The sequence below is a fragment of the Polypterus senegalus genome, chromosome 1, assembly GCF_016835505.1.
Source record: "Polypterus senegalus isolate Bchr_013 chromosome 1, ASM1683550v1, whole genome shotgun sequence".
NCBI classification, from domain to species: Eukaryota; Metazoa; Chordata; class Cladistia; order Polypteriformes; family Polypteridae; genus Polypterus; species Polypterus senegalus.
The window spans coordinates 228593599-228620557 of NC_053154.1; the positions used below are offsets into that span (position 1 = coordinate 228593599).

General features: G+C 37.1%; 1 protein-coding gene across 2 annotated transcripts in view; it reads right to left on the reverse strand.

Annotated features, from left to right (window-relative positions):
- Positions 1-812: 812 nt before the first annotated feature.
- The window catches only part of LOC120539674 (disintegrin and metalloproteinase domain-containing protein 12), a 568760-nt gene continuing 542613 nt past the window's right edge, over positions 813-26959 (reverse strand). For both annotated transcript variants that reach the window (XM_039770006.1, XM_039770016.1), the window contains 2 exons: positions 5412-5545; positions 813-4172 (listed from right to left, as the gene is read on the reverse strand). In XM_039770006.1, coding sequence (XP_039625940.1) covers positions 4121-4172; positions 5412-5545 — 186 coding nt within the window. In that variant the 3' untranslated portion in view covers positions 813-4120. The remainder of the gene's footprint in view (positions 4173-5411; positions 5546-26959) is intronic.

Below are 26959 nucleotides of genomic sequence, written 5' to 3' on the forward strand. Positions count from 1 at the left end.
AATCCCAGCACCTGTAGAATCAAGCTAAATAACTCAGGCTATGTCCACACTACAGTGATCCCTCACTATATCGAGCTTCGACTTTTGCGGCTTCACTCCATCGCGGATTTTATATGTAAGCATATCTAAATATATATCACGGATTTTTCGCTGGTTTGCGGATTTCTGCGGACAATGGGTCTTTTTATTTATGGTACATGCTTCCTCAGTTGGTTTGCCCAGTTGATTTCATACAAGAAGCTACCCAATCAGAGCACGTATTATGTATTAAATAAAACTCCTCAATGATATACGATATGCTTCCTGCATGGTACTTCTCATACATAAAAGCCCGAATAGCACCTATTCATTTTTGATTGTTTGCTTTTCTTTCTCTCTCTCTTTGACATTCTCTGCTGCTGACAGAGGGGGTGTGAGCGGGCTGTTCGCACACTGGCCTAGAGGATACGGACGCTCCTCTAAAAAATGCTGAAAGACTACCTTCACATTGCTCCCTTCCTCACAGCTGCTTTGTCGGGCGGTGCTTCACATACTTAAAAGCCCGAACAGCACCTATTGATTTTTGATTGTTTGCTTTTCTCTCTCTGTCTGTCTCTCTCTCTCTCTCTGACATTCTCTGCTCCTGACGTATACTTCTTTGAAGAGGAAGATATGTTTGCATTCGTTTAATTTTAATCTCTGTCTTGTCATGGAGCACAGTTTAAACTTTTGAAAAAAAGACAAATGTTTGTTTGCAGTGTTTTAAAGTCCCTGTCTGTACAACCTCCTGTGTTTCTGTGCAAATCTGTGACCCAAGCGTGACAATATAAAAATAACAATATAAATGTATGGTTTTTACTTCGCAGATTTTCACCTTTTGCTGGGGGTTCTGGAACGCAACCCCGCGCTCGAGGAAGGATCACTGTACAACCTTTTCATTTAAAAACTTTTTAAATCAAAATGATCGCCATCCATACTAGCGCTTTCACATTGTTTATGAAAATACAAAAACACATTTGACACAGACGTTTGCCTGCACTGGGTATGCGGGCATTGGTGAAAAATTGCTTGAAGGGATGGTAATGTTGCCAGTGACAGGATTTATGTCTCAAAACTGTAGAGTTAAGTAAATTATTTGCCTTTTGTGCATGTTCTATACAGTATTTAACCTGTACAAATTGCAATTTCCATGCATTCATATAAGAAACACAAGTGCCATGGAAAGAAACTGTTCTCTGTCCATTATGTTGGAATAGACTTTCTTCCATGAAGGGTGACCAATCAGGGAATGAGACTGCATTGTAAGTCATTTAGTGAAGGGCCACTTAATAAGCATAAACAAATAAGAATGCAAATTCTTATTTAGTCTGCATTTAAAAAAAATAACTCTGTTTTCACCTGTCCATATTGAAATGCCAAGGTAGTGCTTTCAGAAGTATAAGGCTCTGGAGAGTATTTTCAAACACATACAAGAATTGCTTTCTGTGGTGCAACTCACAGAAAGTGTGCATACGTGTATGGCTCTAAATTGCATTTTGTAGAGTCTGAATGCTAAAAACACGGGGATAGTGTGAACGAAAGGAGAAAACGCAGACTCAACTAAGTTTTTAAATCAAAATGTGGCTAATCTACACAGGAGTTCTTCATAAAACTTTTGTGATGATGAACTCTGTTAAAGAAGCGGTATAAAATAAAGTTGGATTCATGTATTTTGTATATGTTTTTGTTAGCTATAAGATATAAAACTTCATGCAAGGTGCAAGTGCTAAGCAATACAATGGTATTAATATAAAGAAAATGGGGATACATCATATTTATCCTTCATTTTCCAAGCCCACTTTCTCCATTACTGTGTCAGAAAGTGTGTGAACCTACCAACAGTGTAGTGAAGGAAGAAATGTACCCCGGAAGGAACACTATAGGGCGCTCCCACACACACACACCCAACACTCAGCTGGGGCACCTTAGAGTACTAATTACTCTTACCAAGCATGTCTTTGATATATGGAAGAAACTGACAGTACCTGGAGAAATCCAACATAGAATGAAGAGAACATTCATGCTCCACACAGGTGGTCACTAGCTCATGAATTGGACCCTGGGGCTTGGGGCTGTGAGGTTACACTACCCACAATGTATCAATCCATTTATTTTATCCTATTCATTAAATTTAGGGCCACAAGACATGGAACTTACCCTGGCCCAAGACAAGCCCTAGAGGAAGTGTGTTGCTTTTGTATCTGAACTTTTATGAAATCCAGCAGATAGGCTTTGTGTTCACATTGTAATTGCACATAATTGCTGTATTACATACACTGAAAGATAGAGCACATGTGCCTTCTTTAGTGAACATGCATGCAGACAATGAAAAGAGCACAACTTCTGTAATTGATTCTCAGCAGCTCATTTATTGGGCTGACGTGAACCCTCCACAAAAATAAAGGCAGATATTTGTACATGCAATATGTGTAGAAAAACAGTAGGTATATGAGTTTATTTTAAGGGATGTGTGGAGTATCATGGAGTAAATGTTGAGGTAAGAGAGAAGAGTAAGAGTGGAGGCAATGAATGGAGAATGCTAAGGAGAAACAAACTAAAGGGGTTTGGGCCTGAGAATCAAAAGGCTGTGGACAACAGGGTGAAGAGATGAGATCAGAGTTGGAAGTTGTGTTGTATAATATGAAAAGAATGGGTCTCACTCTGGAGTGTGGTGGAAAAAGGTTTGGGGGAACAATTAGCTGCTCTAGCTGTTCAACTGGTTATGATGATGAGGTAATCTAATGTAGTATGATTATATATAAAACAACACATTTCTGAAACAATATAAATTGATGGTGTTGATCCATTTCCCTCGTCATCATCTTATTGTCGTAAAAGTTAATATTTTTCTAGTTCAAACTAATTTTGAAGAGTCTCAAGGGTAGTGAAGCTGTAAACGATGGGTTACATTATTGTGACTTAATTGGACCTCCTTCCAGCAAGTGAGGGAAAGTGGAATTATAGTCCATTTTTCACTAAAATCGCTGACATGTAATGTAAATGCAAGTGAGCCGTGCATATTCTAATGGATTCATTCATTTTATCATTCTACCACTCATTTTATAATCCCCATTCCCCCTTTATCCAGTTCAGGGTCACAGGGCCTATCTCGGTATTACTTAATGCAAAGCAGGATCCAAACCTGAACTAAGCCACCAGTATATCACAGGGCACACACACACCCACGCTCACTCTTAAGGAACCAAATTTGAGTTGCCAATTACTCAGATTAAAGTTTTTGCAAATACATATTGCGGTAACAAGCTGCTACTTTCCTTCTAATTGTATGGCCGACGGCAATTTATTGAAATCACTCTAGGATTCGGGTATTAGTACTTTTCTATTTTCCCATTTCTCACTAATTAACGTCAGATGGGATCATCAGTTTCCTTTCTGAGGAGCAATTTGCGTTTTGAGCATGGGCTCTCCAGTGATTTCTATCAAACTGCATTTGACATGCACTGTGGAGGAGCTGTCCAACCTATATAATACACCTAACTAACAAAAGCAGCAGCTATTTCGATTCTAGCTACTGGTATGTGCCATCCTGTTTAGTTGCAATCAGCTTTTAAAATTAAAGAAAAAACAATTGATTGTATGGCACATATTGGCATCAAGTACCAGCCTGTTTTGCATGCCAGATTATCACGGTGTGCCCTAATATATTAAATGCATACAGTATATGAGTCTCTTCAAACTTTTTCACATTTTTCACAGATGGGAACAAAGCTCTCTGAAGTTAATTCTGTCTTTTTGGTTAAAAAAAACATACAATGATAGTAATAAAATGCTATTTCACTATGGTGCAAAAATAGCACGATGGTTCAAGTTTCCAAAAAAAAAAAAAAATCACAAAAATGATTCCATCAAAAGTGTCTACCACAGTGCACCTCATTGAAATTATAATAAATATTACATATTAAATACATTTAACAAGTACCTGAGCAAAGACACAAAGCACCTGGATTAGACAGAGCACCACAAGTGTCGGCTCAGAGTCCCGACTTAGAATCTGAGAGACACAACGCCTAACTTTAATGCTTACGTTCATTAACTCAAGTCTTAGCATAGTGCAAATTTATCTTGAAACTGCCATTGTGCGTCACTTCAGGTAAGCAACACTGCTGGGTTTTGGAGGAAGTCTGGGTGCAGGTCTAAAAGAAAAAGAAGAAAGACATTTGTGCATTGCATCTATAGTTCTGCAGCAGTACATTTTCTGATTTCAGAATGGTTTTCTGTCAAAACAGCAAATAACAGGCTTAAGGAGAGACAATTATGGTATATTTCGGAGTGTATTATTAGCTTATTGTTTACTAATGGCGAAACTGAAAGAATGCTTCTAATTAGTTAGTAAAAATGTTCTCCTCCATGCATGTATGATTACAGTCAATTTAATTGGTCTCATTTAGCAGGATTCATATTTATGTTTAGATCAGCACCTACAGTTACATAAATAAAATGAGTTGTGGACACAGTTTTGCATTAGTCAAATCCAATCACCCAAAAATTCATGCCAAATTGCTTACTTTGTTATATATTTGTATTGCTCAACAAATAACAAAACGGTTTCATTATATAATACATCTCTTCTGTTAGTTACTAAAATGAATGTATTCGTGATCAGAATATTCATCAATAGGGAGCATGTTGGTGCAGTACTTAGCATAATTTCTTCACACTTTTAATATAGTAAAACTTTCAACGGACTGGTATCTCATCATGCTTCACATGATGTTTCATAGATAAGCTCTAATTCCTCACAATCCTAAAATAAATTGTAATCAGTCTGTTAAAGGATTCATGGATGATGAGTATCGGCACTTGTGATTACTTGGCATCTGACCCAGGATTGATGCCACATGACAAGGCTTCAGCTCTGCACAACCCTAAAAAGGGATTAGGTAGCTTCGAATAAGTGATGGATTGATGAGTGAGTACAGTGTATGTGTGTGTGTAGGCATGACCTGTGACCACTTGACATCTTATCCAGGACATTTTACTTCCTGGCATAAGCATCCTTGGCTAGAGAAACACTCTGATTAAATAACCAAGTTCAGAAAATGGATGGATAGAGGGATATTTGACAAGTCAATCTATCTTCAACATGCCATATTGGGTGAATAGGCAGTTTTTAAATGAACTGTGCATTATGTTTAATGCTGTAAAAATGTATACAGTAAATAAAACACCAATGAACATTTTGAGCAAAAAATATTTGAAAACCACCGGCCCTTGATTTATAATAAATGTATGTATAATACACATGTAATAATGATTTATTTTCAAAAACAAACAGAAACGTGTTATCTTAACTCATATTTATATCATGAACATCATAAAAATTGTCGGATTAGTGTTTTAGATCATTATGATTACAGATAAAAGTTACTAACCTCACTGGCTGCATTGTTTGAGGCACTGGAAGTGAAATTTTGGATGCTGTGTCTGAGTTCTTGTTTACACGGGAGGTTCTGCTCAGAGGATCTGCAGGAAGAGGCTTCCGAGGAGGAGTAGGCTTTGATGATGCCTGTTGAAAAAACATTTTCATTAGCTAAGCCCTGCAAACTCATTTCTCAGCTGTACAATGCACAAGGTAGACAGCAGAGGGCAGTCTTAGCTCACATTAGATCATAACTTTTGATTTTATAATTAAGGTCTTTCAAGTAAAGCAGCACGGCTTGGCCGTCATCTTTACCTGCCTTTCACTGAAGGAGTTTCTGAGGTATATTGCATCAATTCAAAGAGAAGTCTGATAATGACCTGATTTGGCTGCCTCACAAATATACAGTTCATTCTCTATTATGGATTTATGTTGGGAAAAAAAAGCCTGTTGAGATGTCTAGACTGAGAATTGAGGTATTTTGTGTTGCAAGAGGAAACCTTTACCATCTGTATGTGTAATGTGTTGTGCTCATGAGAGGGTTTCATTCCTGTGTTTATTTTCTAAACAACAATTTTTACAGATTGCTAGTCAAGTTACTGAATACAAAATGATCTGCCGAGTAAATAAAAAACACTTTTCAAGAGAGAATGTTATTCATCTGTGCTGCTGAAATCTCAGGCTAAAACGTAACTGTGCCTGATGGTTGCACCTGTTCTCTTTGTCAATGAGTTCAATAGTTTTTCTAGCCGTAATTACAAAAATACATACAGTATGTGTTTATATGGTAGAAATATCATTTTGTAAAAACTGAATATGAAGGCGACAACGGCACTGGCAGTCTGGATGTCCTAAACTCCCCACCCGCTAATCAAGGAGATCAGTGCTGTAGAGGCTGTGACAGAACTGGAGGAGGAATCACATGAAGAGCGACTGAAATAAATAGCTGAGCTTAATTGACTAATCTCTTGAATCTCTCTTAATAATAATCTGCCTGATTACGACGTTTAGAGGGTGACATTGTGATTGGCAGTTAGTGCTGCTACTTCATTCCTTCAGAGCCCATGTCTGTTTCCCAGTACCACTGCTACCTATGTATAGACTGTGTATTCTCAGAATGTCTGGGGCTGCCAGTATCCTCCTGCACTTTAGACATGGGGTCGTGTCCTCAGTTTGGTAACCTATAGCTGTATTTAAATTTTTCATATTCACTGTAATAATGCCCCTGTAAAAATGTACCATCAAAATAACACCATTTACATAAACGCTGCATCAGCTCGAGGAAAACAGAAATCCAAGTTTTATTATTAGTGGACTGTAACTGAAGATTACAACAAAAAAGTAAGTACGCCATATCACTTTAAGCACAAATGTGAAAGGGTTTTATCATAACCAGGTTACAATGTTAATATCAGTATCCTGGACAGAACTTTAAAAAGCTGGGGGTCCTGTACTGGCCGTACTCTTCCTGAGGACTGCATTTTTCATTTCAACTGATCTTTCACATGGTGCCTACGTGGCTATGGCAAGCTGTCTAAATAGTGAGTACTCTGACTAGCCAACAGCACTGCTCCCAGCCAATGAGTATCGTAATCACAGGACATCTGATTGGTCAAATCATATCTCTGTTTAAATGAGAACAAAATGATTTGTTGATTAAACAGGATTTACTTGGGAAGGTGGTGTGTAGCAATTTGCAAACCACAACGTCTGCTTGAGTGATAGTTTTACTACTACTGCTACTACCACTAAATGAATGCACTGAGAAATTACATACCATAACATAGGGGTGGAGCTAATACTCACATCTAATACATGGGACAAATAAAAAAAAAATTAATATGTCAGGTTATCTAAACTTGGGTGGACATAGAGGACTACCCTAAGAAAAACAGGACACTGGTTAATTGGTGACAGGACTGGCTTTACTGCCGGGGCACACTAGATGGCACCCCCACTTTCTTATCTCAAGTGTGGAGCATCAGTTTTCTAGTCGGCAAGTCAAGCTGACTATTATAACTGATGTATTTAGCCCTAAACACATTATTTTTATTTTAGAAAGTAGTTAAGGATTAATTTTACATTTGGCTAAAACATAATCACATATTTTACAACATGATGGGATTAAACACGTTTCTTTTTTATTCTCTGTCGGATATCTCCATCTATCTAATCTAGTCGTTATTACTTTTTAAAACTGTTATCAATCCCCTGTACTGTTCTCTGAATAGTCCATACTTTATTATGTACTGCTTAATTATGTTAATCTTTAATTGATACATGAAAAGGTACTTTTGGAAATGGGATTTGGGCTGGGTTAAGTCAAGACATCTGTAATATGAGGCTTAGTTATATGGCAAATTTTTCTATTTTCCTATTACTACTTTAGTGTTTTGACTGTTAAGTTATACAGGAGATTCAGATCCCTTCACTTTCTGTACACTTCATTGTGTTGTATATTTAATTTTAAATGGAATCATTTCTCAATTTTGCCTATCAATCTGCACTCAATAGCTCAATGACAAAGTGAAAGCATGTTTAAAGAGAACTTTGCAAATTTATTAAAAGTCAAACACTGAAATATCCCATTTATTTAAGTATTCAGACTCTTTGCTATGACACTCCTGTTTGCTTTAATTATCCTCGAGATGTTTCTAGAACTTGAATGGAGTCCATCTGTGTATGAACCGAATTGTTTAGAGCAGGGGTGGGCAAAGTCGTTCCTGGAGGGCCGCAGTGGCTGCAGGTTTTTGTTCCAACCCAGATGCTTAATAAAAAGCACTTATTGCTCAAGTAACACTTCTGTTTGATTTTTATTGTCTCGCCCATTAAGATTTTGAATCCTTTATTGCTTATTTTACTCTTAAACAGCTGTATTTGGCTTTTAATTGCTCCTTATTAGAAATAAGATGCAAATTACCAAAGAAATCCAGCATTCCTCCATTTACTGTAGCTGGTTTCCATTTACACCTGTTTGGTTTAATTAAATACTTGGAAGGAAAGTGAATAGAAAAAAAAAAGTAAAGGGCTGAGAATCACTCATCTGTTTTAGACTTCAAATCATTTGAGTGATATCCTTAGAAAGGAAGAAAAAAATCTAGAATATGAGAATGACCTGACATGGCAAATTTAAAGCAGTAATCAGCCATGAAATGACATTATTGACAAAGATTGTTTTCTAATTAGGCAACTGGGTTGGAACACTGTGGCTGCAGGTTTTCATTCTAACTCTTTTCTTAATTAGTGACCTGTTTTTGCTGCTAATTAACTTCTTTTGAATTATTTTTAACTGACTTGCTCTTGAAGACTCAGACCTAGTAATTGCTTCTTTTTCCTTAATTAGCTGCCTAACAGTAATGAGATACAAAATGAAGCAAAACACGACTAGCAAGCTGTGTCCATCACACAATATCTGAAACTAAAAAGGCTGGAGGTCTCAGGATTGTTGATTTGCTTAGGTCCACAAAACATTTTAACAGTGCTCTTAGAAAAGTAAAGAAAAAAATCAACAATTTTGAAAATGTATTCTGTTGTTTAATGAGAGCAGCAACAAGTCATGGAAATAAGGAGCGGGTTTAATTAGCAACAAGACTTGGCGCCTAATTAAGCAACATGTTGGAGAGAAATTGGTTGGAATTTGAGGCCCTGACTTAGTTGGTCTTCTGTTGGCTCACTCACTTCACATTTCATTTCTGTTTAAGGAAAGAAATGAAGAAATTCAGAGGAACGATGAAGAAATTCTTGGGAACAAATCTTAAAAAACAAGTCAATTAAAATTATTTAGCAACAAAAACAGGTCACTAATAATTAAGAAAATTGTTAGAATAAAAACATGCAGCCAATGGGGCCCTCCAGGACTGGAGTCTGAGATCCCTGGTTTAGAGACACACACCTGTGTATATAAGATCCCACAATTCACCCTGCATATTAGGACAAAATCCTAGCAATGAAGTTCAAAGAACTCTCTGTGGACTTCTGTGATACAATTGTAGCAAAGTATAGATCAGGGCAAGGTCATAAAATAATTTCTAAAACTATAAAATGGAAGAAGTGTGGAACCACTAGGACTTTTTCAAGAGTTGGCCACCCAGCAAAACTGAGTAACCTGGCAAGAACAGTCTTGGTCAGAGGGGTGAACAATAACCCAATACTTACTCCAACAGAGCTTCTTTTTAGGGTTGTGAAGAGGTCCTCTGCTGACTGGTGAGTCTAAGTTTGCTCAGAATGGCTGAGTGTACTGCATGTCAATAGGTGAGTGTGCTCTGTTATGGACTGGTATCTCATTCACATGCAGCTGGCAGGATAACGTTTCAAGGGGCCTTGCATTGGAATAACCTAGTTTTTTTCTTTTTTGGTAAAATGAAAAAAAAAGCATATACTGATAAGTCTTTACCTCTCTCAAACTTTTTGCTGTTAAGAAAAACAGGGTACACAACAGTATAAGTAATGTATGGAGAAAAGAAACATGATTCTTTGCAGAAGACACTGTAGGATTTTTGTTCTATATTTGATAGTATTTTTTACCAAATACAATTTATAAGATCAGGAAACATTACTGTTGTCCTCAACTCAACACCACATAGTATTCTCCAAACCTTTTATTCCAATTCATTGTCATGGTAGGTAGGGCGGTGAAGAATTTGTGGAGCTATCCTGGCAGCTTTGTATGTAAGACAGGAAACAATCCTAAACAAGATGCCAGATTATTTATAAGATGCAGGCAGCTAAAGCACCCACCCACACTCATGCATATCCAATTTACAAACAGCAGTCAACTAGACTGACACATCTTTGGGTATGTGTGTATATTCGTTTAATTAGATCAGCTGAAAAATATATATTTCTATTTAGGTACATCCATTCCAAGATATATATGTACATCTGTTTAGATTTACATGCAGGCACAATGTGTTCATGTAAGTTTAATGTCTCAATTTTGTTTCGTTGATTGTTGAACATCCTTGTCATTACTGTTTTTATTTTATACAGGACTTGCATACCTGTCAGCTATGCTTTAATTCAAATGCCATATTTTTCTGTTGTCCTCATTTACACAACACTTTCCTTTTCTTCGTAATTTAACAAATTGTACAGAATCCTGCCTCCTAGCATTGTTCTGTTTAGCCCTGGCTTATTCCAGCTGTCTCTCTCTCTCTCTCTCTCTCTCTCTCTCCCCTCCATTACACATCTTTCTCAGAAAATGACTTTCCGTGTACACAACACAAAGGAGGACAGAATTAATATTTCAGAAGACATTAAACCAAGCAGCCTCCCATCTTAATAACCTGCAGTGTGGGTGTCACAAAATAAATTGCCACAGTCAAACTAAAGCTGGTAACACCACATAATTGGGAGAAAATGAACACATTCAAAGAACTAAGCAGATATATATATATATACCAGCACTATAACAAAAGGATAAGTGTCTGTCTGTGTGTCCATTCGGTTGCTATGACTCTGTCATTCCGAAAGATGGCACATCACAAGCATTAACCCTGCTGTTACAAATCAGTTACCAAATGGCGTAAAACAGAGATGAATGCACTGCATGGTGTACTGCAAACGTTGACACTTAGGTCTACGTTGGTTACTCAGATTTCATCGAGACTTAGACAGGTAGCTTTTATATATACATACATACATTCATACGTGTGTGTGTGTATATATATATATATATATTATACATACACAGTATAACCAGTAGCGGCGCACTGCATGATAACGTGAAGTGAATTCACTTGACTTCCTAGTTTTCATCCTCTTTCTCTGTAAGTTTAGCATTCATTTGCTCAGAGCTTGATGTGCTTGCTGCTTCCTGAGCAGCTCTTCTTTACTCCACCTTAGTGGCCTGCTTCTTCTCTTCTTTCGGTGGCATCTTTTTGCGTTAAAGCTAATTAAGTCAGTGTTTGTGTTGCAATTACTTAGTAGGTTTTCTTTAATTTCTGACTTATGTTGGCAATTAAGTCTTCAATCTGCCTCAAGAAGAATTTAAGATATGAAGAGGTAGGGGAAGTGCCAGCTAAGGTGATAGGGATGAGAACAACACTGTACACATGTGCCACTGCCGAGAGTTGATTCTACAATAAAATAAAACTAAAAACACGAATAACCTTGGAGGTCAATCATCACCCCGAAAGCGGATAGTAGACGTCACGTAGTATATGTGTACCAAATTTCAGGTCAATATGTCAAAAATTTTGACAGGTACAGGTGATTTAAAATCCAGGACAGACAATAATAATACATTTTATTTATATAGCGCCTTTCCCATGACACACAAACAGCCACAGTAGCGTATTATATATAAAGATAGGAACCCATGCTACAAGTCATACAATAAGGCAAAGAAGTGACTGATATGGCTTAAGAACTAGGGCCCCAGCTACCACACTACACTGCAGTTCTTAGTAGTTCCAGGATGTAGAACACATGCAGCTGAATTACAACATAATTAAATTATAGCATTTAAAGACTAAAATGGTAAACCTGATGTTTAAACAAAATCCATCATTATAATTCAAACTCGACTTAGTTTTCTTTAATTTTAGTGTGTATTTGGTATCATATTGTTTGAGAAATACAGCTGTTAGTTTAATACAGTAAGAAGATTACAAGAATAAAAAACTACTATTAATACTTGCAATGATTAATATGCTTGTTTTTCATGTAGGCCACTAAACATAATTGGTACTGCTCAACATGTCAGGCATAAATTCCAAATTATCAATAAAAAGAACAGCTCCCTGTCCAATTTGTCAAATACATAGACTATATGCACATCACACATATATTCTATAACTGTCTGCCTGGGATTAAAAGGTGTAGGGAGGAGGAAGGATCGGTTGATGTTAATCAATTCATTAATGAATTACATATCAGCTACGCTTTTGGCAATGCCAATACTTAATGAGACATTTTAGTAAGTGTTTCTAACCTTGCTATGGGATTTACACCAAGGTAACTGAGCCATGCACATTTTAACAAGCAGAATGCTACAATTTATTGATAGATTGAGCAATAGTAAAACTAATCATGTATGCATACAATCAGCATTATAAACGAGATGCAAGACAGACAGACACAGTACACAAAAAGCCAGCCTTAGTTCATTTAGATGTTTTCTGAGGTATAGACTCTTAATTTTACAAACTTTTTCATCTGCTGTTATCTCTTTGAAATATTTATTTCATGACACAGTTCTCTGTCTTGCTCTAATGCACAGCTGTAGGCGAGAGAGGCTTTCTTCTTTGCTATTTAGGCCAAAGCTTGTAAAAACATTGCTGTTCCTGAACTTGTCACAGAGCAACATTTAAACATAAGAAAACATGCTCTTGGATGGCTGGTTGCTTTCTAGAGAGCTTCAATTCAAAGGTTTTATATAACTGGATAAATTATTTTTAATGGTACCACGTCTTATGGCTGACTGCTAAGTGGACAGGAGTTGTCTTTGATCTGGATACAAGCGAAGAACGTTCATTCTGCTGGAGTGCATTTGTTTGCCTTTGCCACATAGTCTTTTAATCTGTGACATGATTTTACTTGGCTAACTTTAGATAGTAGAATCTTTGTCATACCCTCCGCAGTGTCACAGGGAAAAGTGTGAGTTTTTTGGCACTCTGCTTATTTGTCAATTACATTAATTTTGCGCAGGCATGTGCTGTTCCAAAAGCCATATTCGCATGGTAAATATTTTGTAATCTTCCATGGTTAATCATGGATCAAGATTTTTTTTTATCATTAATACCACTTTACAGTATATGTGAGCAGTGCAAAATGCTCACTACTTTGTTACTGCTTTAAAACTTAACATACCACTGCTGTTTTTTAGATGTACACTTGAATGGGACCATGTCTTACCAGTCCTATTGCATAAATACTCTTTGTAGAGTTTAGTCAGCTGCTGATATACATAATGTAATGGGACTGAATCTAAAGCTAGCCTTATTAACATAACCTCAACACTACAGTCCTACTACATTAAATCCATGCTAAATTCATACTATAGTTGACTTTGTATTCTTTAGAGATGCCCTATTAGAAATTTCATTCAACCATCCTTCCCTTCATCATTTTGTCTGGAAGAACTATGGCATTCCTAATAGTAATATCCACAGGTTTGGGACCATCCATGTGTGGTATAGCGGGTCCACAGCTCACGTCAAGAGGCCAGTTTTAAAATAAATAATCGCCGCTTTTGCGGCCTAGTGAGAGCGTGGTGGTGTGTGGCTAAAGCGGTTCCTGAGGAGTTTGTGATGTGGGCATTTCTCACCTAAGTGCACAGGTGAGAGACGGTCTGCATCCGTAATTGTTCCCAGGAGCTGCTGATTGCCACAGCTGCCACGTCCTCTTGATAAATAGAAGCACGAGGCGGCTAAGGAAAAAAAGTAAAAGAAACGGAGGTTGCAGGAAGCAGCGAGAACCGGTGTGAGTGAGCGAGCGAAGGCTCACAGACAGGCAGCTGGACAGTTGAGCCCTAGTAGGAGTGTTTGGCCAACACCTAAGGCAGTTGGAAGTGGTCACTCCCACTGAGTTTTTTTATAGAGGAATGGGAGTGACCAGCAGTAGGACGGCTGGCCGCGTAAGGTCGAGAAGGCAGCGGGAGTCGGGAGGCTTGGAAGGAGAAGCCCCAACGTGCGCGTCCTGGCCATTGGGTGAAAGCCAAGTCTTGGTCTAGGTGAGCTGAACTGAAGCCAGGGATCGGAAGGCCACCAAACCAGAGGAGCGGAGAGAAGGCCAGCTGCTGGTGGGGCGACTCTCCTGTTGAGAAGCCTGATGGGAGAAGCAGGGGAGCCACCAGGTAAAAGACACCGGGCTTTGTGTTTTTAAAGGACTGCTTCCAGGGTTATTTTAACTTTTTTTATTTTATTTTGACTTTGAATGCACTGGACTTATTTAATTTGGACTGTTTTGTTGGTTGTTTTTAATAAAAGCACATTTGCACATTTTGCACCATCCCCTTGCTCTATTTGTTGTGCCTCACTGCCGTGCTCATCGGTAACATTACCGATGGTGTAGGGTTCAAGGGCTCCCGGATGGATGATGGGAGCATGCAGCGAACCCGCATCGTCACACCATGGTTGGGGCAGCAGATGCACAAACACTTTCGTTCAAAATGTGCCAATTTAGTGTCTCCAGGTAATGTATATTTTCAGATATAGTGTAAGAGAAGGTTGAAGGAAAATTTGGTGTGGATGCAATGAGTGCGGAAAAACTCAATACAGAAAGCACCCATGCTCAGAACTGAACCGGAGTCCAATGCTACATGCAATCCTACCTACAACATGCAACAATGCCTGCTCATCTTCCAAAATTATCATCCTATTACCCGAGACTCTGCTTCCCTTTTCTGCACAACAAAGAGAAAGCTGACCAGTGCACCCTATCGAGAATTCTCACTGTGTCCTATGGATCTTAAACATGAGGATCTTAAACATTCACTTCAATTTAGTTTTGTATAGTGCTCTTCAGTGAGTATCGGATCAGTGCACTGACTAAGCATGTTGGATATTATAGCAATAAACCTGTCTAAGACTTGGAAGGCTAAGCTGTTTACTATTTAAACAACTCCCTCTTTTTCATAAGCATCTCTAAAGCATGTTCTCTTTCTCTTGTGACTCCAGTTATGCAACCATAACAAAACTCTACTTGTCTTTAATTTCATGACTTAATTAGTAAACCATTATGAACATGGTATAAAAATGTGGGAGCTGAGGACCTCTGAATGAGGCAGGAGCTCTTCTAAAAGGTCCCTAAAATACAGAAAAATTTAAAAATCCACCTACATTTAAAAATAAAAACTGGCTTGTTTGTCACGTTTTCAGTGTAGGCTATATTTTTGTTTCAATTATTTTATGCTTGTGGTGGTTATTGAAGCAATGGTGGCAGCAGTCTTGTTATATCTTTCTATTATAATAAAAAAATCCTTGGATGAGACGAGACTTTTTAGCCTGGGAAGAGTTGTGACTTTTTCAGAAAGATACTTTCATGTCCCGCAAGATGAGACTTTGTGCCAAGAGATTTAACCACGTCTGGGGCCGGAAATAAAAGACAAAGAGTAAATGACAAAGTAGAACGTCGTAAAGAATTCAAAAACATTGGCACGATACATATGCAGAGCAGGTTAGAGATAATGAAAGTACTAAAATACGAAAGTCTCAAAAAACTGATAGTAAAGATCACATTAGTACAAACAAACAAATTATTACTTGGTGAAATAATGGAACAGCGAAAAGAGATTAAAAAAATTGTTCGGATTTAAACTTTAAGTTGGAGACTTGAAAATCGTCTAATTTGTGTTGTCATCAGGGAAAAGTGTTTCTTCCCAATGAAGAGGCCTATCCATGAGAATTAAAAGATTTGTTGTTTGGTGAAAGTGAAATCCACTTATGTGAGTGGCAGAGACACAAAGTTGGTGAGGGCAAGCAGGGGGCAACTAGGGGCCCCCTAGTTTTTTTTTTTTTATAATTTTCAGAAAAGGAAACAAAAAATACAGATGAATCTTTATCAAGGTCAGGCTTTGATCATTGGCTCCTTATCAGTCTTACCTTTCTTTGTGGTGTGTTACCAAAATATGTCACGGGTGAGCCCCTGCTAATGTCACAAAATAATTTACACCCAAGTGTGATTTAGATGAGTAAATAATATAGTAAAAATAGTATAATATGACTGCAGTGGGCTGGCGCCCTGCCCGGGGTTTGTTTCCTGCCTTGCGCCCTGTGTTGGCTGGGATTGGCTCCAGCAGACCCCATGACCCTGTAGTTAGGATATAGCAGGTTGGATAATGAATGGATGGATGGATGGATAGTATAATTTGAATGTAAGAACAGATTTATCAGAAACTCATCCTTAAGAGAAAACTTGCAAAAATGCTAGGGCCTGCAAAGAAACAAGTAGTTGTAAAACATGTATTTGTCTGAAGAAGCTTTCAGACATACAGTAGTGGGCTAATGCCAAGAAGCAGACATGACATAATTACAACTATTTAGATATAAATGTAGATAATTCCCTGTTAATGCTGTCTGGAGAGGATATAATTGAGGTTAAGGGGACTGGAAATAATGTTGTTATGTCTCACAAAGAAAGGATGGGGAGAATGTCTTGCAAATTGTGAGTGTAAAATGTTACATTAGATTGTGCTAAGTAGTTTGCCTATTATTGGTTATTTTGTATTTGTTGAGGTTTCAAAGGTTTTTATCCTTCCTGAACAAGGACATATGTAAGTATTACATTTTAATAATTCCACAAGACCATTTCAAAGGTATTGAACATAACTTGAAATTCAGTGCAGTTTCATCACAAAAAGATGGGAAACATGAAATTACAACCACACTGCCTAGATCAGGCCATCTCTCTAAAAATAAGTCACTAAACAAGAATGGCACTAGTCAGATAGCCTATTGTGATGTGAACTATCACTTTTACCGGGCTGCACAAGTCAGTGACTGAGATTGGAGTGGATATTCATGGGTCAACAATCTCTATTGCATTGCAGAAAATGATTGCCAAGGAAAATATCGTAGCTACAAAAAAAAAAAAAAGTCCTTCCCATAAAGACTTTGCAAAATGTCATTTGGAAGACACTGAAAAGATGTGCCAGAAAGTCCTACAGTCTTTTGAGAATAAAATGGAACTTGCTGGCTTGAACACTCCAAAGTTTATGTGGTGTAAATCTAACACTGTACATCTTCCAGGTAACACCATCCCTGCTATATAATGTGGCAGCAGCTTTATAAGGCTGGAGGGTATCTCACAGTGCCTTGCAGTTCATTTAAATGTGCTTAGGAGTTTGGTAAGATTTAGCATCTTTGCTTGTGCTTTGTGCTTGTTGTGATTCTTTGGATTTTTTTACCTTTTTGCTCTGCATTATCGAATATCTGTATTGGGACTTGATTGCTTTAGTGTTTCAGGAAAATCCTTTTTGCCTTTTGTGCTCCAGGAAACACTCTTTGTGCTTCTTTTGAAAAATAAGCTTTCTTTATTTATAAAGACCCTGTGTTTCCCGTATTACTAGACAGGTTTTGACAAACACCACCCCCATTTTGCATTTATTGAGTCTTTGCCTGTTTGAAAAGGACTATTCCATTTTGGTGTTTTGAAGCACAACAAACACACAAAAACTCAAACTCCCCAAGTGCATTCTAATGAACCGTGAGGTACTGTGGGGAAACATCCCAAGATCATGCACATTTCATGTCACAAACAGGATTCTGCACTTCTTTGGAACAGGAGCCTCATAACACAGACTTTTTTTTCCATGAAATGGAAGGAGTACACATAGGCATCCTTTGTGAACTTTTTCAAATTTAGTTCAGTCCTTCTCAGTGGAGGGTAAAAATCAAAATGCTGTGAAATGTCATGTATATAATGCATTCCTGATATTTCTAAATTAAAATATGCCAAATATCTCCCTGGGGACAAATACAGTTTTATCTATCTATTGATCTCCTTCCTTTCTTGATCACATTACTGTAGCTACCTTTAAAGGAACAAATGGTACTGGAATTGACGTATATCTTTGATGGCAAGTATGGCACGGCTTGTTCTCTTTCAAATCTTAAGTGCAATTTACGCATGATTTTCAAGCCTTTTCACTGATCTGAAGAATTTAGATTGCACATTTTTCTAGATAAATAATTACATTGAGCATATGATAGAAAACTAGAAAGAAATGCTTAAGAAGATGAAGTAGAGGGATGTTTTAAACATTTTACAAATAAGTTTAATTACTAAGGGAAGCCCATTACTTATTTTGCAAAACACCCTTAAGCAAGAAACACCAGTTGTTGAAACATTCCTTATCGTCAGAAGCTATTAAATTATAAAGATAAATCCTGTTGAAAGATTGTGACTGATTATAAAGATTCTTCCTTTTTCTTTCTTTCTTTCTTTCTTTCTTGGTTGATTTTATTAAAATTCTTTACATAAGCAGTATTACTTTGCCTTCTCTGTATTCTGTATATATTTCAAGGTTCCTCTAGACTGAGAGATACATTCTATTAAACTCCAAGTCATTAATCATCAGCTGAGGGTTGGAGGTTACTCTGCAATTTTATAACATTGTGATTCTTAGTTGTTCTAGCAACAATTGAAACAAAACAGTCCTCTAGTTTAATGTAAATTGAATAAGACAAATCCAATAAAAGAAATCGCTTAAATAGAAATTTCAAATGTACAAAGTATTTAAGCATAGCATATTAAAAAAAAAAAAACATCCAAGTTAAACTTGACTAAATTTACACCCAGAATTTCCATTTTTAGCATGGCCATTACAATAGTATGCAAATATTTGTTTTCTTACTTCTTGCTGTTTTTTTTTTTTTTCCAAAGGAGCCACAGTTTGACCAATTGCTGATGTCTTTCATCAAGTCACCAGCTTTAATTTGCACTATGATAAAAAGCCTAGTGTATCTTAAATCTGGAATCAAATTATCTCAGTATTTTTTGTTAATTCAAGTGACAGGAGGTACAATAGTCTTGCGTGCAGGCTAAAGGGACAAGGCAAGATTTTACACGATTCACATCCCCTTCTATTGCTCAGCCTTAAGACATGTCTGCTATCTCTAGTCAAACTGTCAGCATACTGCAGACCTACAGTATGTGAAGGAGGCCAGCTACTCTGTTCGGTCCAAGCTAGAATCGATAGGTGTAGATAATAGATAATTAAAGTATTGCTCTCAAAGCAAAAGGTCTACCAAAGATTTGAGATTCACATTTTGAAATTTAGGCTTAAATTGTGTAAAATACACAGTTTTAATCTGCTTTTAGGGAAAGGTGGCAGCAAAAAGAAACAACAGGAAATAATCAGTGCAACATCTAAAGCTTTAAATGGTCTGGGTCCATTATTTCATGAGTTGAATTTATTAATACATTTGCCTTGGACTGTACATGACATTAAAAGTGCTATGGATACATAAAATGATTATTGTAGAGCCTATAAATCTCTGCAGGTGGATCTGCCTGCTTGTGTAAGGAAAGCCCTGCATTTAAATCCAGGCTGAAGATACATATTTGAACTCTGTTTGGTAGTCATTTGCACATAAATAACAGTTTGGCAGATGTTATGAGATGTCACTGACCCTCCTATATTCTGTAACTCTATCCTACTGTGGCACGCGGCTTTGACAAAATCATAAAAAAAAAAAAAAAGCTGTGGAACATTGGAGTTGCAGAAAATGTGCTTTCTTGATTGATCCTAGGCCTATCCAATCAGTCCAAAGTACAGTGCATTTACTTAAATTTTAAATGCGTGTGTGAGTTTTTTTAATAACACCATACAGGTGCATGTCAATAAATTAGAATATCATCAAAAAGTTTATTTATTTCAGTAATTCAATTCAAAAACTGAAACTCATATATATACTGTATATATTCATTACACGCAGAGTGGTATATTTCAAGCATTTATTTCTTTTCATTTTGCTGATTATGGCCTACAGGTAATGAAAACTCAAAATTCAGTATCTAAGAAAATTAGAATATTACATTAGAACAATAAAAAAATGATTTTTAATACAGAAATGTTGGCCTACTGAAAAGCATGAACATGTACTGTATATACTCAATACTTGGTCAGGGCTCCTTTTGCATGAGTTACTGCATCAATGCGGCGTGGCATGGAGGCAATCAGCCTGTGCCACTGCTGAGGTGTTATGGAAGCTTAGGATGGCCTTCAGCCCATCTCCATTGTTGGGTCCGGTGTGTCTCATCTTCCTCTTGACACTTTAGGACAGGCGAGTTTGCTAGCCAATTAAGTCATAAATACCTGACCATTAAACCAGGTATTGGTACTTTTGGCAGTGTGGGCAGGTGCCAAGTCCTGCTAGAAAATGAAATCGGCATCTCCTTAAAACTTGTCAGCAGAGGGTAGAATGAAGTGCTTCTGAAATTTCCTGGCAGATAGCTGTGCTGACTTTGGACTTGATAAACCACAATGGTCCAACACCAGCAGATGACATGGCTCCCCACATCATCATTGACTGTGGAAACTTCACACTGGACCTCAAGCAACTTGGATTCTGTGCCTCTCCACTCTTCCTCCAGACTCTGGGACATTGATTTCCAAATTAAATGCAAAATGTACTTTCTTCTGAAATGAGGACTTTGGACTACTGAGCAGCAGTCCAGTCTGTTTTCTCCTTATCCCAGGTAAGACGCTTCTGACATTGTCTCTGTTTCAGTGAGTGGCTTGACAGAAGGAATGCAACAGTTGTAGCCCATGTCCCAGATACATTTGTGTGTGGTGGCTCTTGAAGCACTGACTCCAGCCGCAGTCCATTCATTGTGAAGGTGCTTGTGCACCTTTTTCTGCCATATTTTTTCCTTCCACTCAACTTTCTATTAATATGCTTGGATACAGCACTCTGTGAACAGCTTAGCAATGATCTTTTGTGGCTTACCCTCCTTGTTGAGGGTGTCAGTGACTGTCTTCGGGACAACTGTCAAGTCAGCAGTCTTCCCCATGATTGTATGGCCTACCGAACCAGACTGAGAGGCCTTATAAAGACTCAGGACACCTTTGCAGGTGTTTTGGGTTAATTAGCTGAGTGGAGTGGGACACCATGAGTCTACAATATTGAACTTTTTCACAAAATTCCAATTTTCTGAGATACTAAATTTTGGGTTTCCATTAGCTATAAGCCATAATCAGCCAAATGAAAAGAAATAAACACTTGAAATATATCACTCTGTGTGTGTAATGAATCTATTTAATATATGAGTTTCACATTTTGTATTGAATTTTTGATGATATTCTAATTTATTGAGATGCACCTGTATGTATTTTGAGGTATATTTTAATGATGATTTAAAACCGCTTGGCACAGTGGCATTTGGCAACCTAGGTAATTCCTGTTAAACCTGTGTGTGTATGTGTGAGAGAGACTGAGAGACAGTGTGTAACAATTCAGTGCAGAATTGCAAGAATCGTGTCAATTATTCAAAAATTCCACATAGTATATCTTAGTAAAGCATGAAAATCTCACTGACCTTTCAAGGCAAAAAAAGCTTTAATTATTGACACTTTTATTTCATAACAGAATTAGTCCTGAAATAAAAAGACACGCTTCATTCATTCTTTGAGAGTGCAATGATTTGACCAATCAACTGGGAGTTGCAATTGCTATCATTTGTACGATATTGCATTTGAATGAGTGTGTTAGATATAATAGCAAGATTAATTGCTTTTTAATACAGCACCACACATAGCCCAAGTAAGGAAACAAAGGTTTCAGATTCATTCTCTGAATGTAACGGACATGACCTCAATTGTCCATCCAACTGTTTACTCATTTTCTAGCCAGCTTATCCAGTTTAGCAGCACAGGGAAAAGGTGTCTAGCCTTGCTGCAGTGGGCACAGTATCAGGAGCCAATATAGGATGGGACTCATCTAAATTAAAATTTAACTTTGAAATATGGAAAATAAGTGAGGTATTCAAAGGAAAGCTGTAACACATGTCTTGAGTCCTAAAATGTCTTCAAAGCAGTGACAGCTACACATTGTAGCAAGTAAAAATGGAGGCAAGTTTCAAACAGTGTGGCCATCTCCGTAATCTGTACATACTATATAACAAAATGAGCTGCTCTGTATATACTTGCTAAAATTTATATTGGTCAGACATTTGCGTGCCTCAGTGTTATTATACACATTAATTTAGTATATCCATCCATCCATCCATTATCCAACCCGCTATATCCTAACTACAGGGTCACTGGGGTTTGCTGGAGCCACCAATCCCAGCCAACACAGGGAGCACGGCAGGAAACAAACCTTGGGCAGGGCGCCAGCCCACCGCAGAATTTAGTATATCTTATTTTATTTTTTTTTTATTTATTATGCGCCACAATTGGCGATTAAGGTAATCATGGTTTAATGCACCTATTACATAACCGAACTACTAGTAGAAATACGGCTATGGCACAAGTTGTAAACATCCTTCAGTTGGATTAAAAAAAAAAAATCTGTTCTCTTAAGAGTTAGTTTGTTTGCATTCTATGCAGCCCTTGTATTAGGTTCATTGCAGTTTTTCGACTCCTCTTTTTGACCTTTTGACTTTGTTTTTATCTTGTCGCAGTGCCTTGATTGCTTGTTTATTTGGTCTCCTTTTTTGTCTCTTTCATTTACACAGACTACAATTCTTGGTTCGTGTTATTCTCTCCCGGTCTTTTCTGTCACTCATAATAATCCCCAAGACGTTGTCTCATAGCACTCAGCACATAATGCTTTTGAAGCATGAGGCAAATCTCTGTAACAATGCCACATTTAACAGAATCCCATAATCTCAGAGATGCCTGGTGAGCAGGAGTTATAAAAAACAGTATACTTTATCACTGGAAACAAGTCAGGAAGCACTAAGCATGTGTAATTCATTTAATTTTTGAAGTGTAACAAGGGTAGCGTAATTATATTACTATAAAAATGTGATCTTAAAAAATACTTTAGAAACCAATTGTTGTACTTACTACAAGTTGGAAATAGTGTAAATACAATCTCGGGAACTGATTGGTCAGCTTGCTTTGGGGAATATGCTAGGACATTAACAGACTGGAAGATGGACTGAGTGGTTGAAGGCTTTGCATCAATCTGCTTGTAGCTCATTTCACAAGGTTAGCCTGGAGTGGAAGGCACATGTTAAGGTTATCATGGGTATGTTTTTAAAAATGTAGGCATGGGCTGGAATGGGGGACTGAATCATTCCTAAACAGGATTGGAATGAATCAGGGGAGTTGGCCTGCACTTTGATATCCCATTGGTCCAGGAGATACATAAACAAAGCTGGACTAAAGACAGAGTAACAAAGAAACGTTCTGTCTCTCGGTTGCCCTATGCAGAGAGGCCATGCTGCTTATTTTTGGCATTCCATCCAAGGACCATCCTGGACCAGAGACTAATTCAATATAAGGCAGAGAGCCACTTCGGTAATAAACATATTGAATGCAAAATGAACATCTTGTTATCAGATTGCATTATTCTCTTACACTTAATTGTACTTTGTTTACTATTTTGGGCACATTATATATAATACATGAATAAAAATGTATCTTTTTCTCCTGTCTCTCTCCTGCTCTATCTTGTTGCCTAAGGCTGTAGATGTGAAAGGTAAGGCTATGCCTGGGATATGGAACATTTTGTTCAGCATGCGTAATAAAGGGTATAAAGGGGGAGCATAGGGTCACCCTAGGAGTCTATTATAGCAAAAACAAAAACTAAGGTAATGTTAGTTAGTATAACAGTTAAAGGAGACAAACTTAGTGAAAGCAATACAACACTTATTTTAATGGTATGGGAGTGAGTGGGATGCCTTCCCTGATTATGAATAATTACTGAAGACAGTACAACTTAATGTACTGTATCAATACAATAACAACGTCTGATCAGATATGTGAGGCACCTTAAAAACACTTCAACAAAGGCTTCTTTACAGGAATTACTTCAACTGGCAATTTTGATTCCAAAAAGGTAGGCTTAACATTGAGAAAAATATAAAAGAAAGGTGGAAGAGATTAGGAAAACTGAAACATCAGGAGACTTTACCATAAAATATTACTTTTCAGTAAGTACTATTATCAAACTAATGTTTCTTCCGTATACTGATGCAAACAAAATGCCACAAATCTGAAAAAGTGATTTTCCAACCATCCTGATTTGAAAAGTATGTTGTTACAAAAGTAGACTCTTTAAAGTAAAATTTAGCATAAAAAAAATAAAGTAAAAATAATGTAAAGCAAATTTAGACTGTAAATTAAAATTCTCTGCTTAATCATGGTATCCACTAATTCATATGAGACTGGTATTATATTTGAATTTATATTTTAACTTTTATTTTAAGTAGTATTAATTTTTCAGTTACAGAGCAGATTTCTTTTTATGTTTCAGTGGTAAGATAAATAAGGTAGTCCATACGTTAATTATTTATTATAAGCCTTACACTGAAACACACCCAAGCCTTTAAAACATCCCCAAGATACCAATTCTCCCATTTACTTACTTTAAGGGAAAACCTTAATCCCTAAGGTACCAATGTAATCGGGGCAGGATGAATTTGCTTTACTAAGATGCAAAATACAAAACCAACCACAAAGTCAGAATTTTAAAATCACTTCATTGCCTAACTAAACCTTATCTATCTTTTATATATTTTTTCTTTTGTTTTATTTAGATGACCCAAAATTTGGACATGAGATGCTATATTGCCACTGGCCACAGGTTTAGAAGCAGGCACATATACTGGTAACAGCATGGCAGTTCAAATAAAAACAATGCACAAAATAACAATAAAAAATCATAACCATAAACTGATAACAGTAAAGCATTTAAAGGTGAAGTATAGTAATTCAGGATGTGTTAAAACAAGGATTTGTTAAATTAGAGCAGCAATAAAATACATTAACTTTGGAAAAATTTAACAAAACAAATCAGCGAAGCTGAACCTGTTCTCACCATGATAATATCTCACACTGCCACCTGCTGGATTTCTCCAGATGTATGTAAAGTACACGCGCAAGTATTAACAGTAAAACGCTTGCGTAGTAGGAGCGTCCACAGGAGCATGCATCACGTGAAATATAAACCCGGCCTTAGGCAAGAAGCAAACATGGTGGACGGTTTAGCCAGTCCTTTGCAGCACAAAATTGCGCAATCATTCAGAATAGAGTGTGCTGCATGCAATACACTAACAGCAACCTATAATAATATAATGTGTCTATTTAGTTTAAATCTACTTAATTGCTTGTGATATTTTGAAATGGTGTGACCTGGTGGTGCAATAACTAATATTTAGGGGTTCAGATTGGGGATTGAAAAAAGGGGATAGATGTTATTTACTTCATAGCACCTAAAGGACTGAACTTTTTTTGATAATTGAGAATATTAGTGAATGTTTTGGGTTGCAGGGAAGCCAATGTTATCACACCGGGAAGCAGGAATGAAATCAGATGATGTGACATGATAGAACACATTTATACCCTCACCTACATCGGGAAGTTTAACCTACCATAATGTCTGTGGAGTAAAAATTAGAGTACACAGAGGAAAAACCCCACACAGGCCATACTTAGGCAAGAGATTCAAGCTCCGAACTCTGGAGGTGTGAGCAACAGTGCTGATCACTCTGCTTTAATACTGTATTTTATTGGTGAAAAGCAGTGGCCAAGTGTCTGGACAAGAAGGCTGTTGGTTCAAACCTCCTCCTTCTTACTGACTTCACTATATGACTCTGAACCAGTTACTTCATAGCTAGAAAATCCTAGTGGTGTGCTAGCAATTGTACTACAGCTCTGTATGTGCAATTTGGTTAGGGATGGCATTCATTTTAGCAAGATACTATATAAGAAAGGTAGTTTGGGAGAGTTTAGTGCTTGAATTGTGGAGGTAATTATACTTTGCTAGTCATAAAACATTGAGGTAGTGAGAAGGTAGATGGCAGAAATCAACCAAACAAATTAGGTAGCAAATGTGATGACTGACATCACCAGTTGGGTCAGTGCTGACTGTTCGGAGTACGCCATATCTAGGATTCAAACTATGATCTTACATTAGCAGTTGAAGGTCGAAGCAAAAATAAATCGTCCCCAAACAGCACTAAAGTTTTCTACTTCAGAAAGCAAAACTCCATGACTTATTTTAACCAAGATTACCTATTAGCCTCAAAAATTAAAATAACTATTTACTTTAACCAGTGTTATTTTTCCTTACCCACATTTTTTTTGTTAATTGGTGCAAAGTAAACTTTGAAAACAGTTTCCATTATTATATTTTTAGGCATAATTGGCATACAAATAAGCACTGGGGCTAACAAATTACGGTCAGAACCTCTAAGAAAATCTTATGCCTGCATCTTGTCTCAGTGTTACTTTTTCTGAAGAATTTCTCAGTGGGAGTGCTTTATTTAATATGGAGAAGCTACATATGAATATCATTTCTTTTTCAGAGTATGGAGGCCATTATGTCAAATAATCACATTATTATTAGCGAGATAAGAAGAGCTTTATGTAAGATGTCTAAAATACTTCACAGCTCCAAAGTAAGTTATCTTTTGCTTTGTTTTTTCATTCTGTATGCACTACCACACTTTCAAAACTCAGTAACATAACATTTGTCATGAACTCATAATGGCTCAAATTAAGAAGTTACCCTGTTTCCTATATTTTTAAAACAACTTTGTGGTTTACTTGGGTAGTTCTTTGGAATGCTGTAATGTTTGAGGGTTATTCCCACTCATCCTCCCCCTAAAATCCATTTATCTTTTTTTCATTTATGACACATGAAAGTAGTTCTTCATACTGTAAATCAAATTTATAAAACCTAATTAAAGGATAAAATGGGAAGAGGTTGTTTAAAAGAAACCGTTCCAAAGGTTAGTTTCACTCCAACTAGCATGTCAAACAATTTACTATTAGTTTCAGATTTTTACACACTGTCTGTGTGGCTTTACAACCAAGAGCAACTACTGCAGCAAACCAGATGTTCTTCTTGCTCTTACTTAGTCCATTTTTTCCATTTCCTCTTTTCTCGTCTTTCTGAAAAATTCCCTTTTCTGAACTTAACTGGGACATGTGGCTACTTA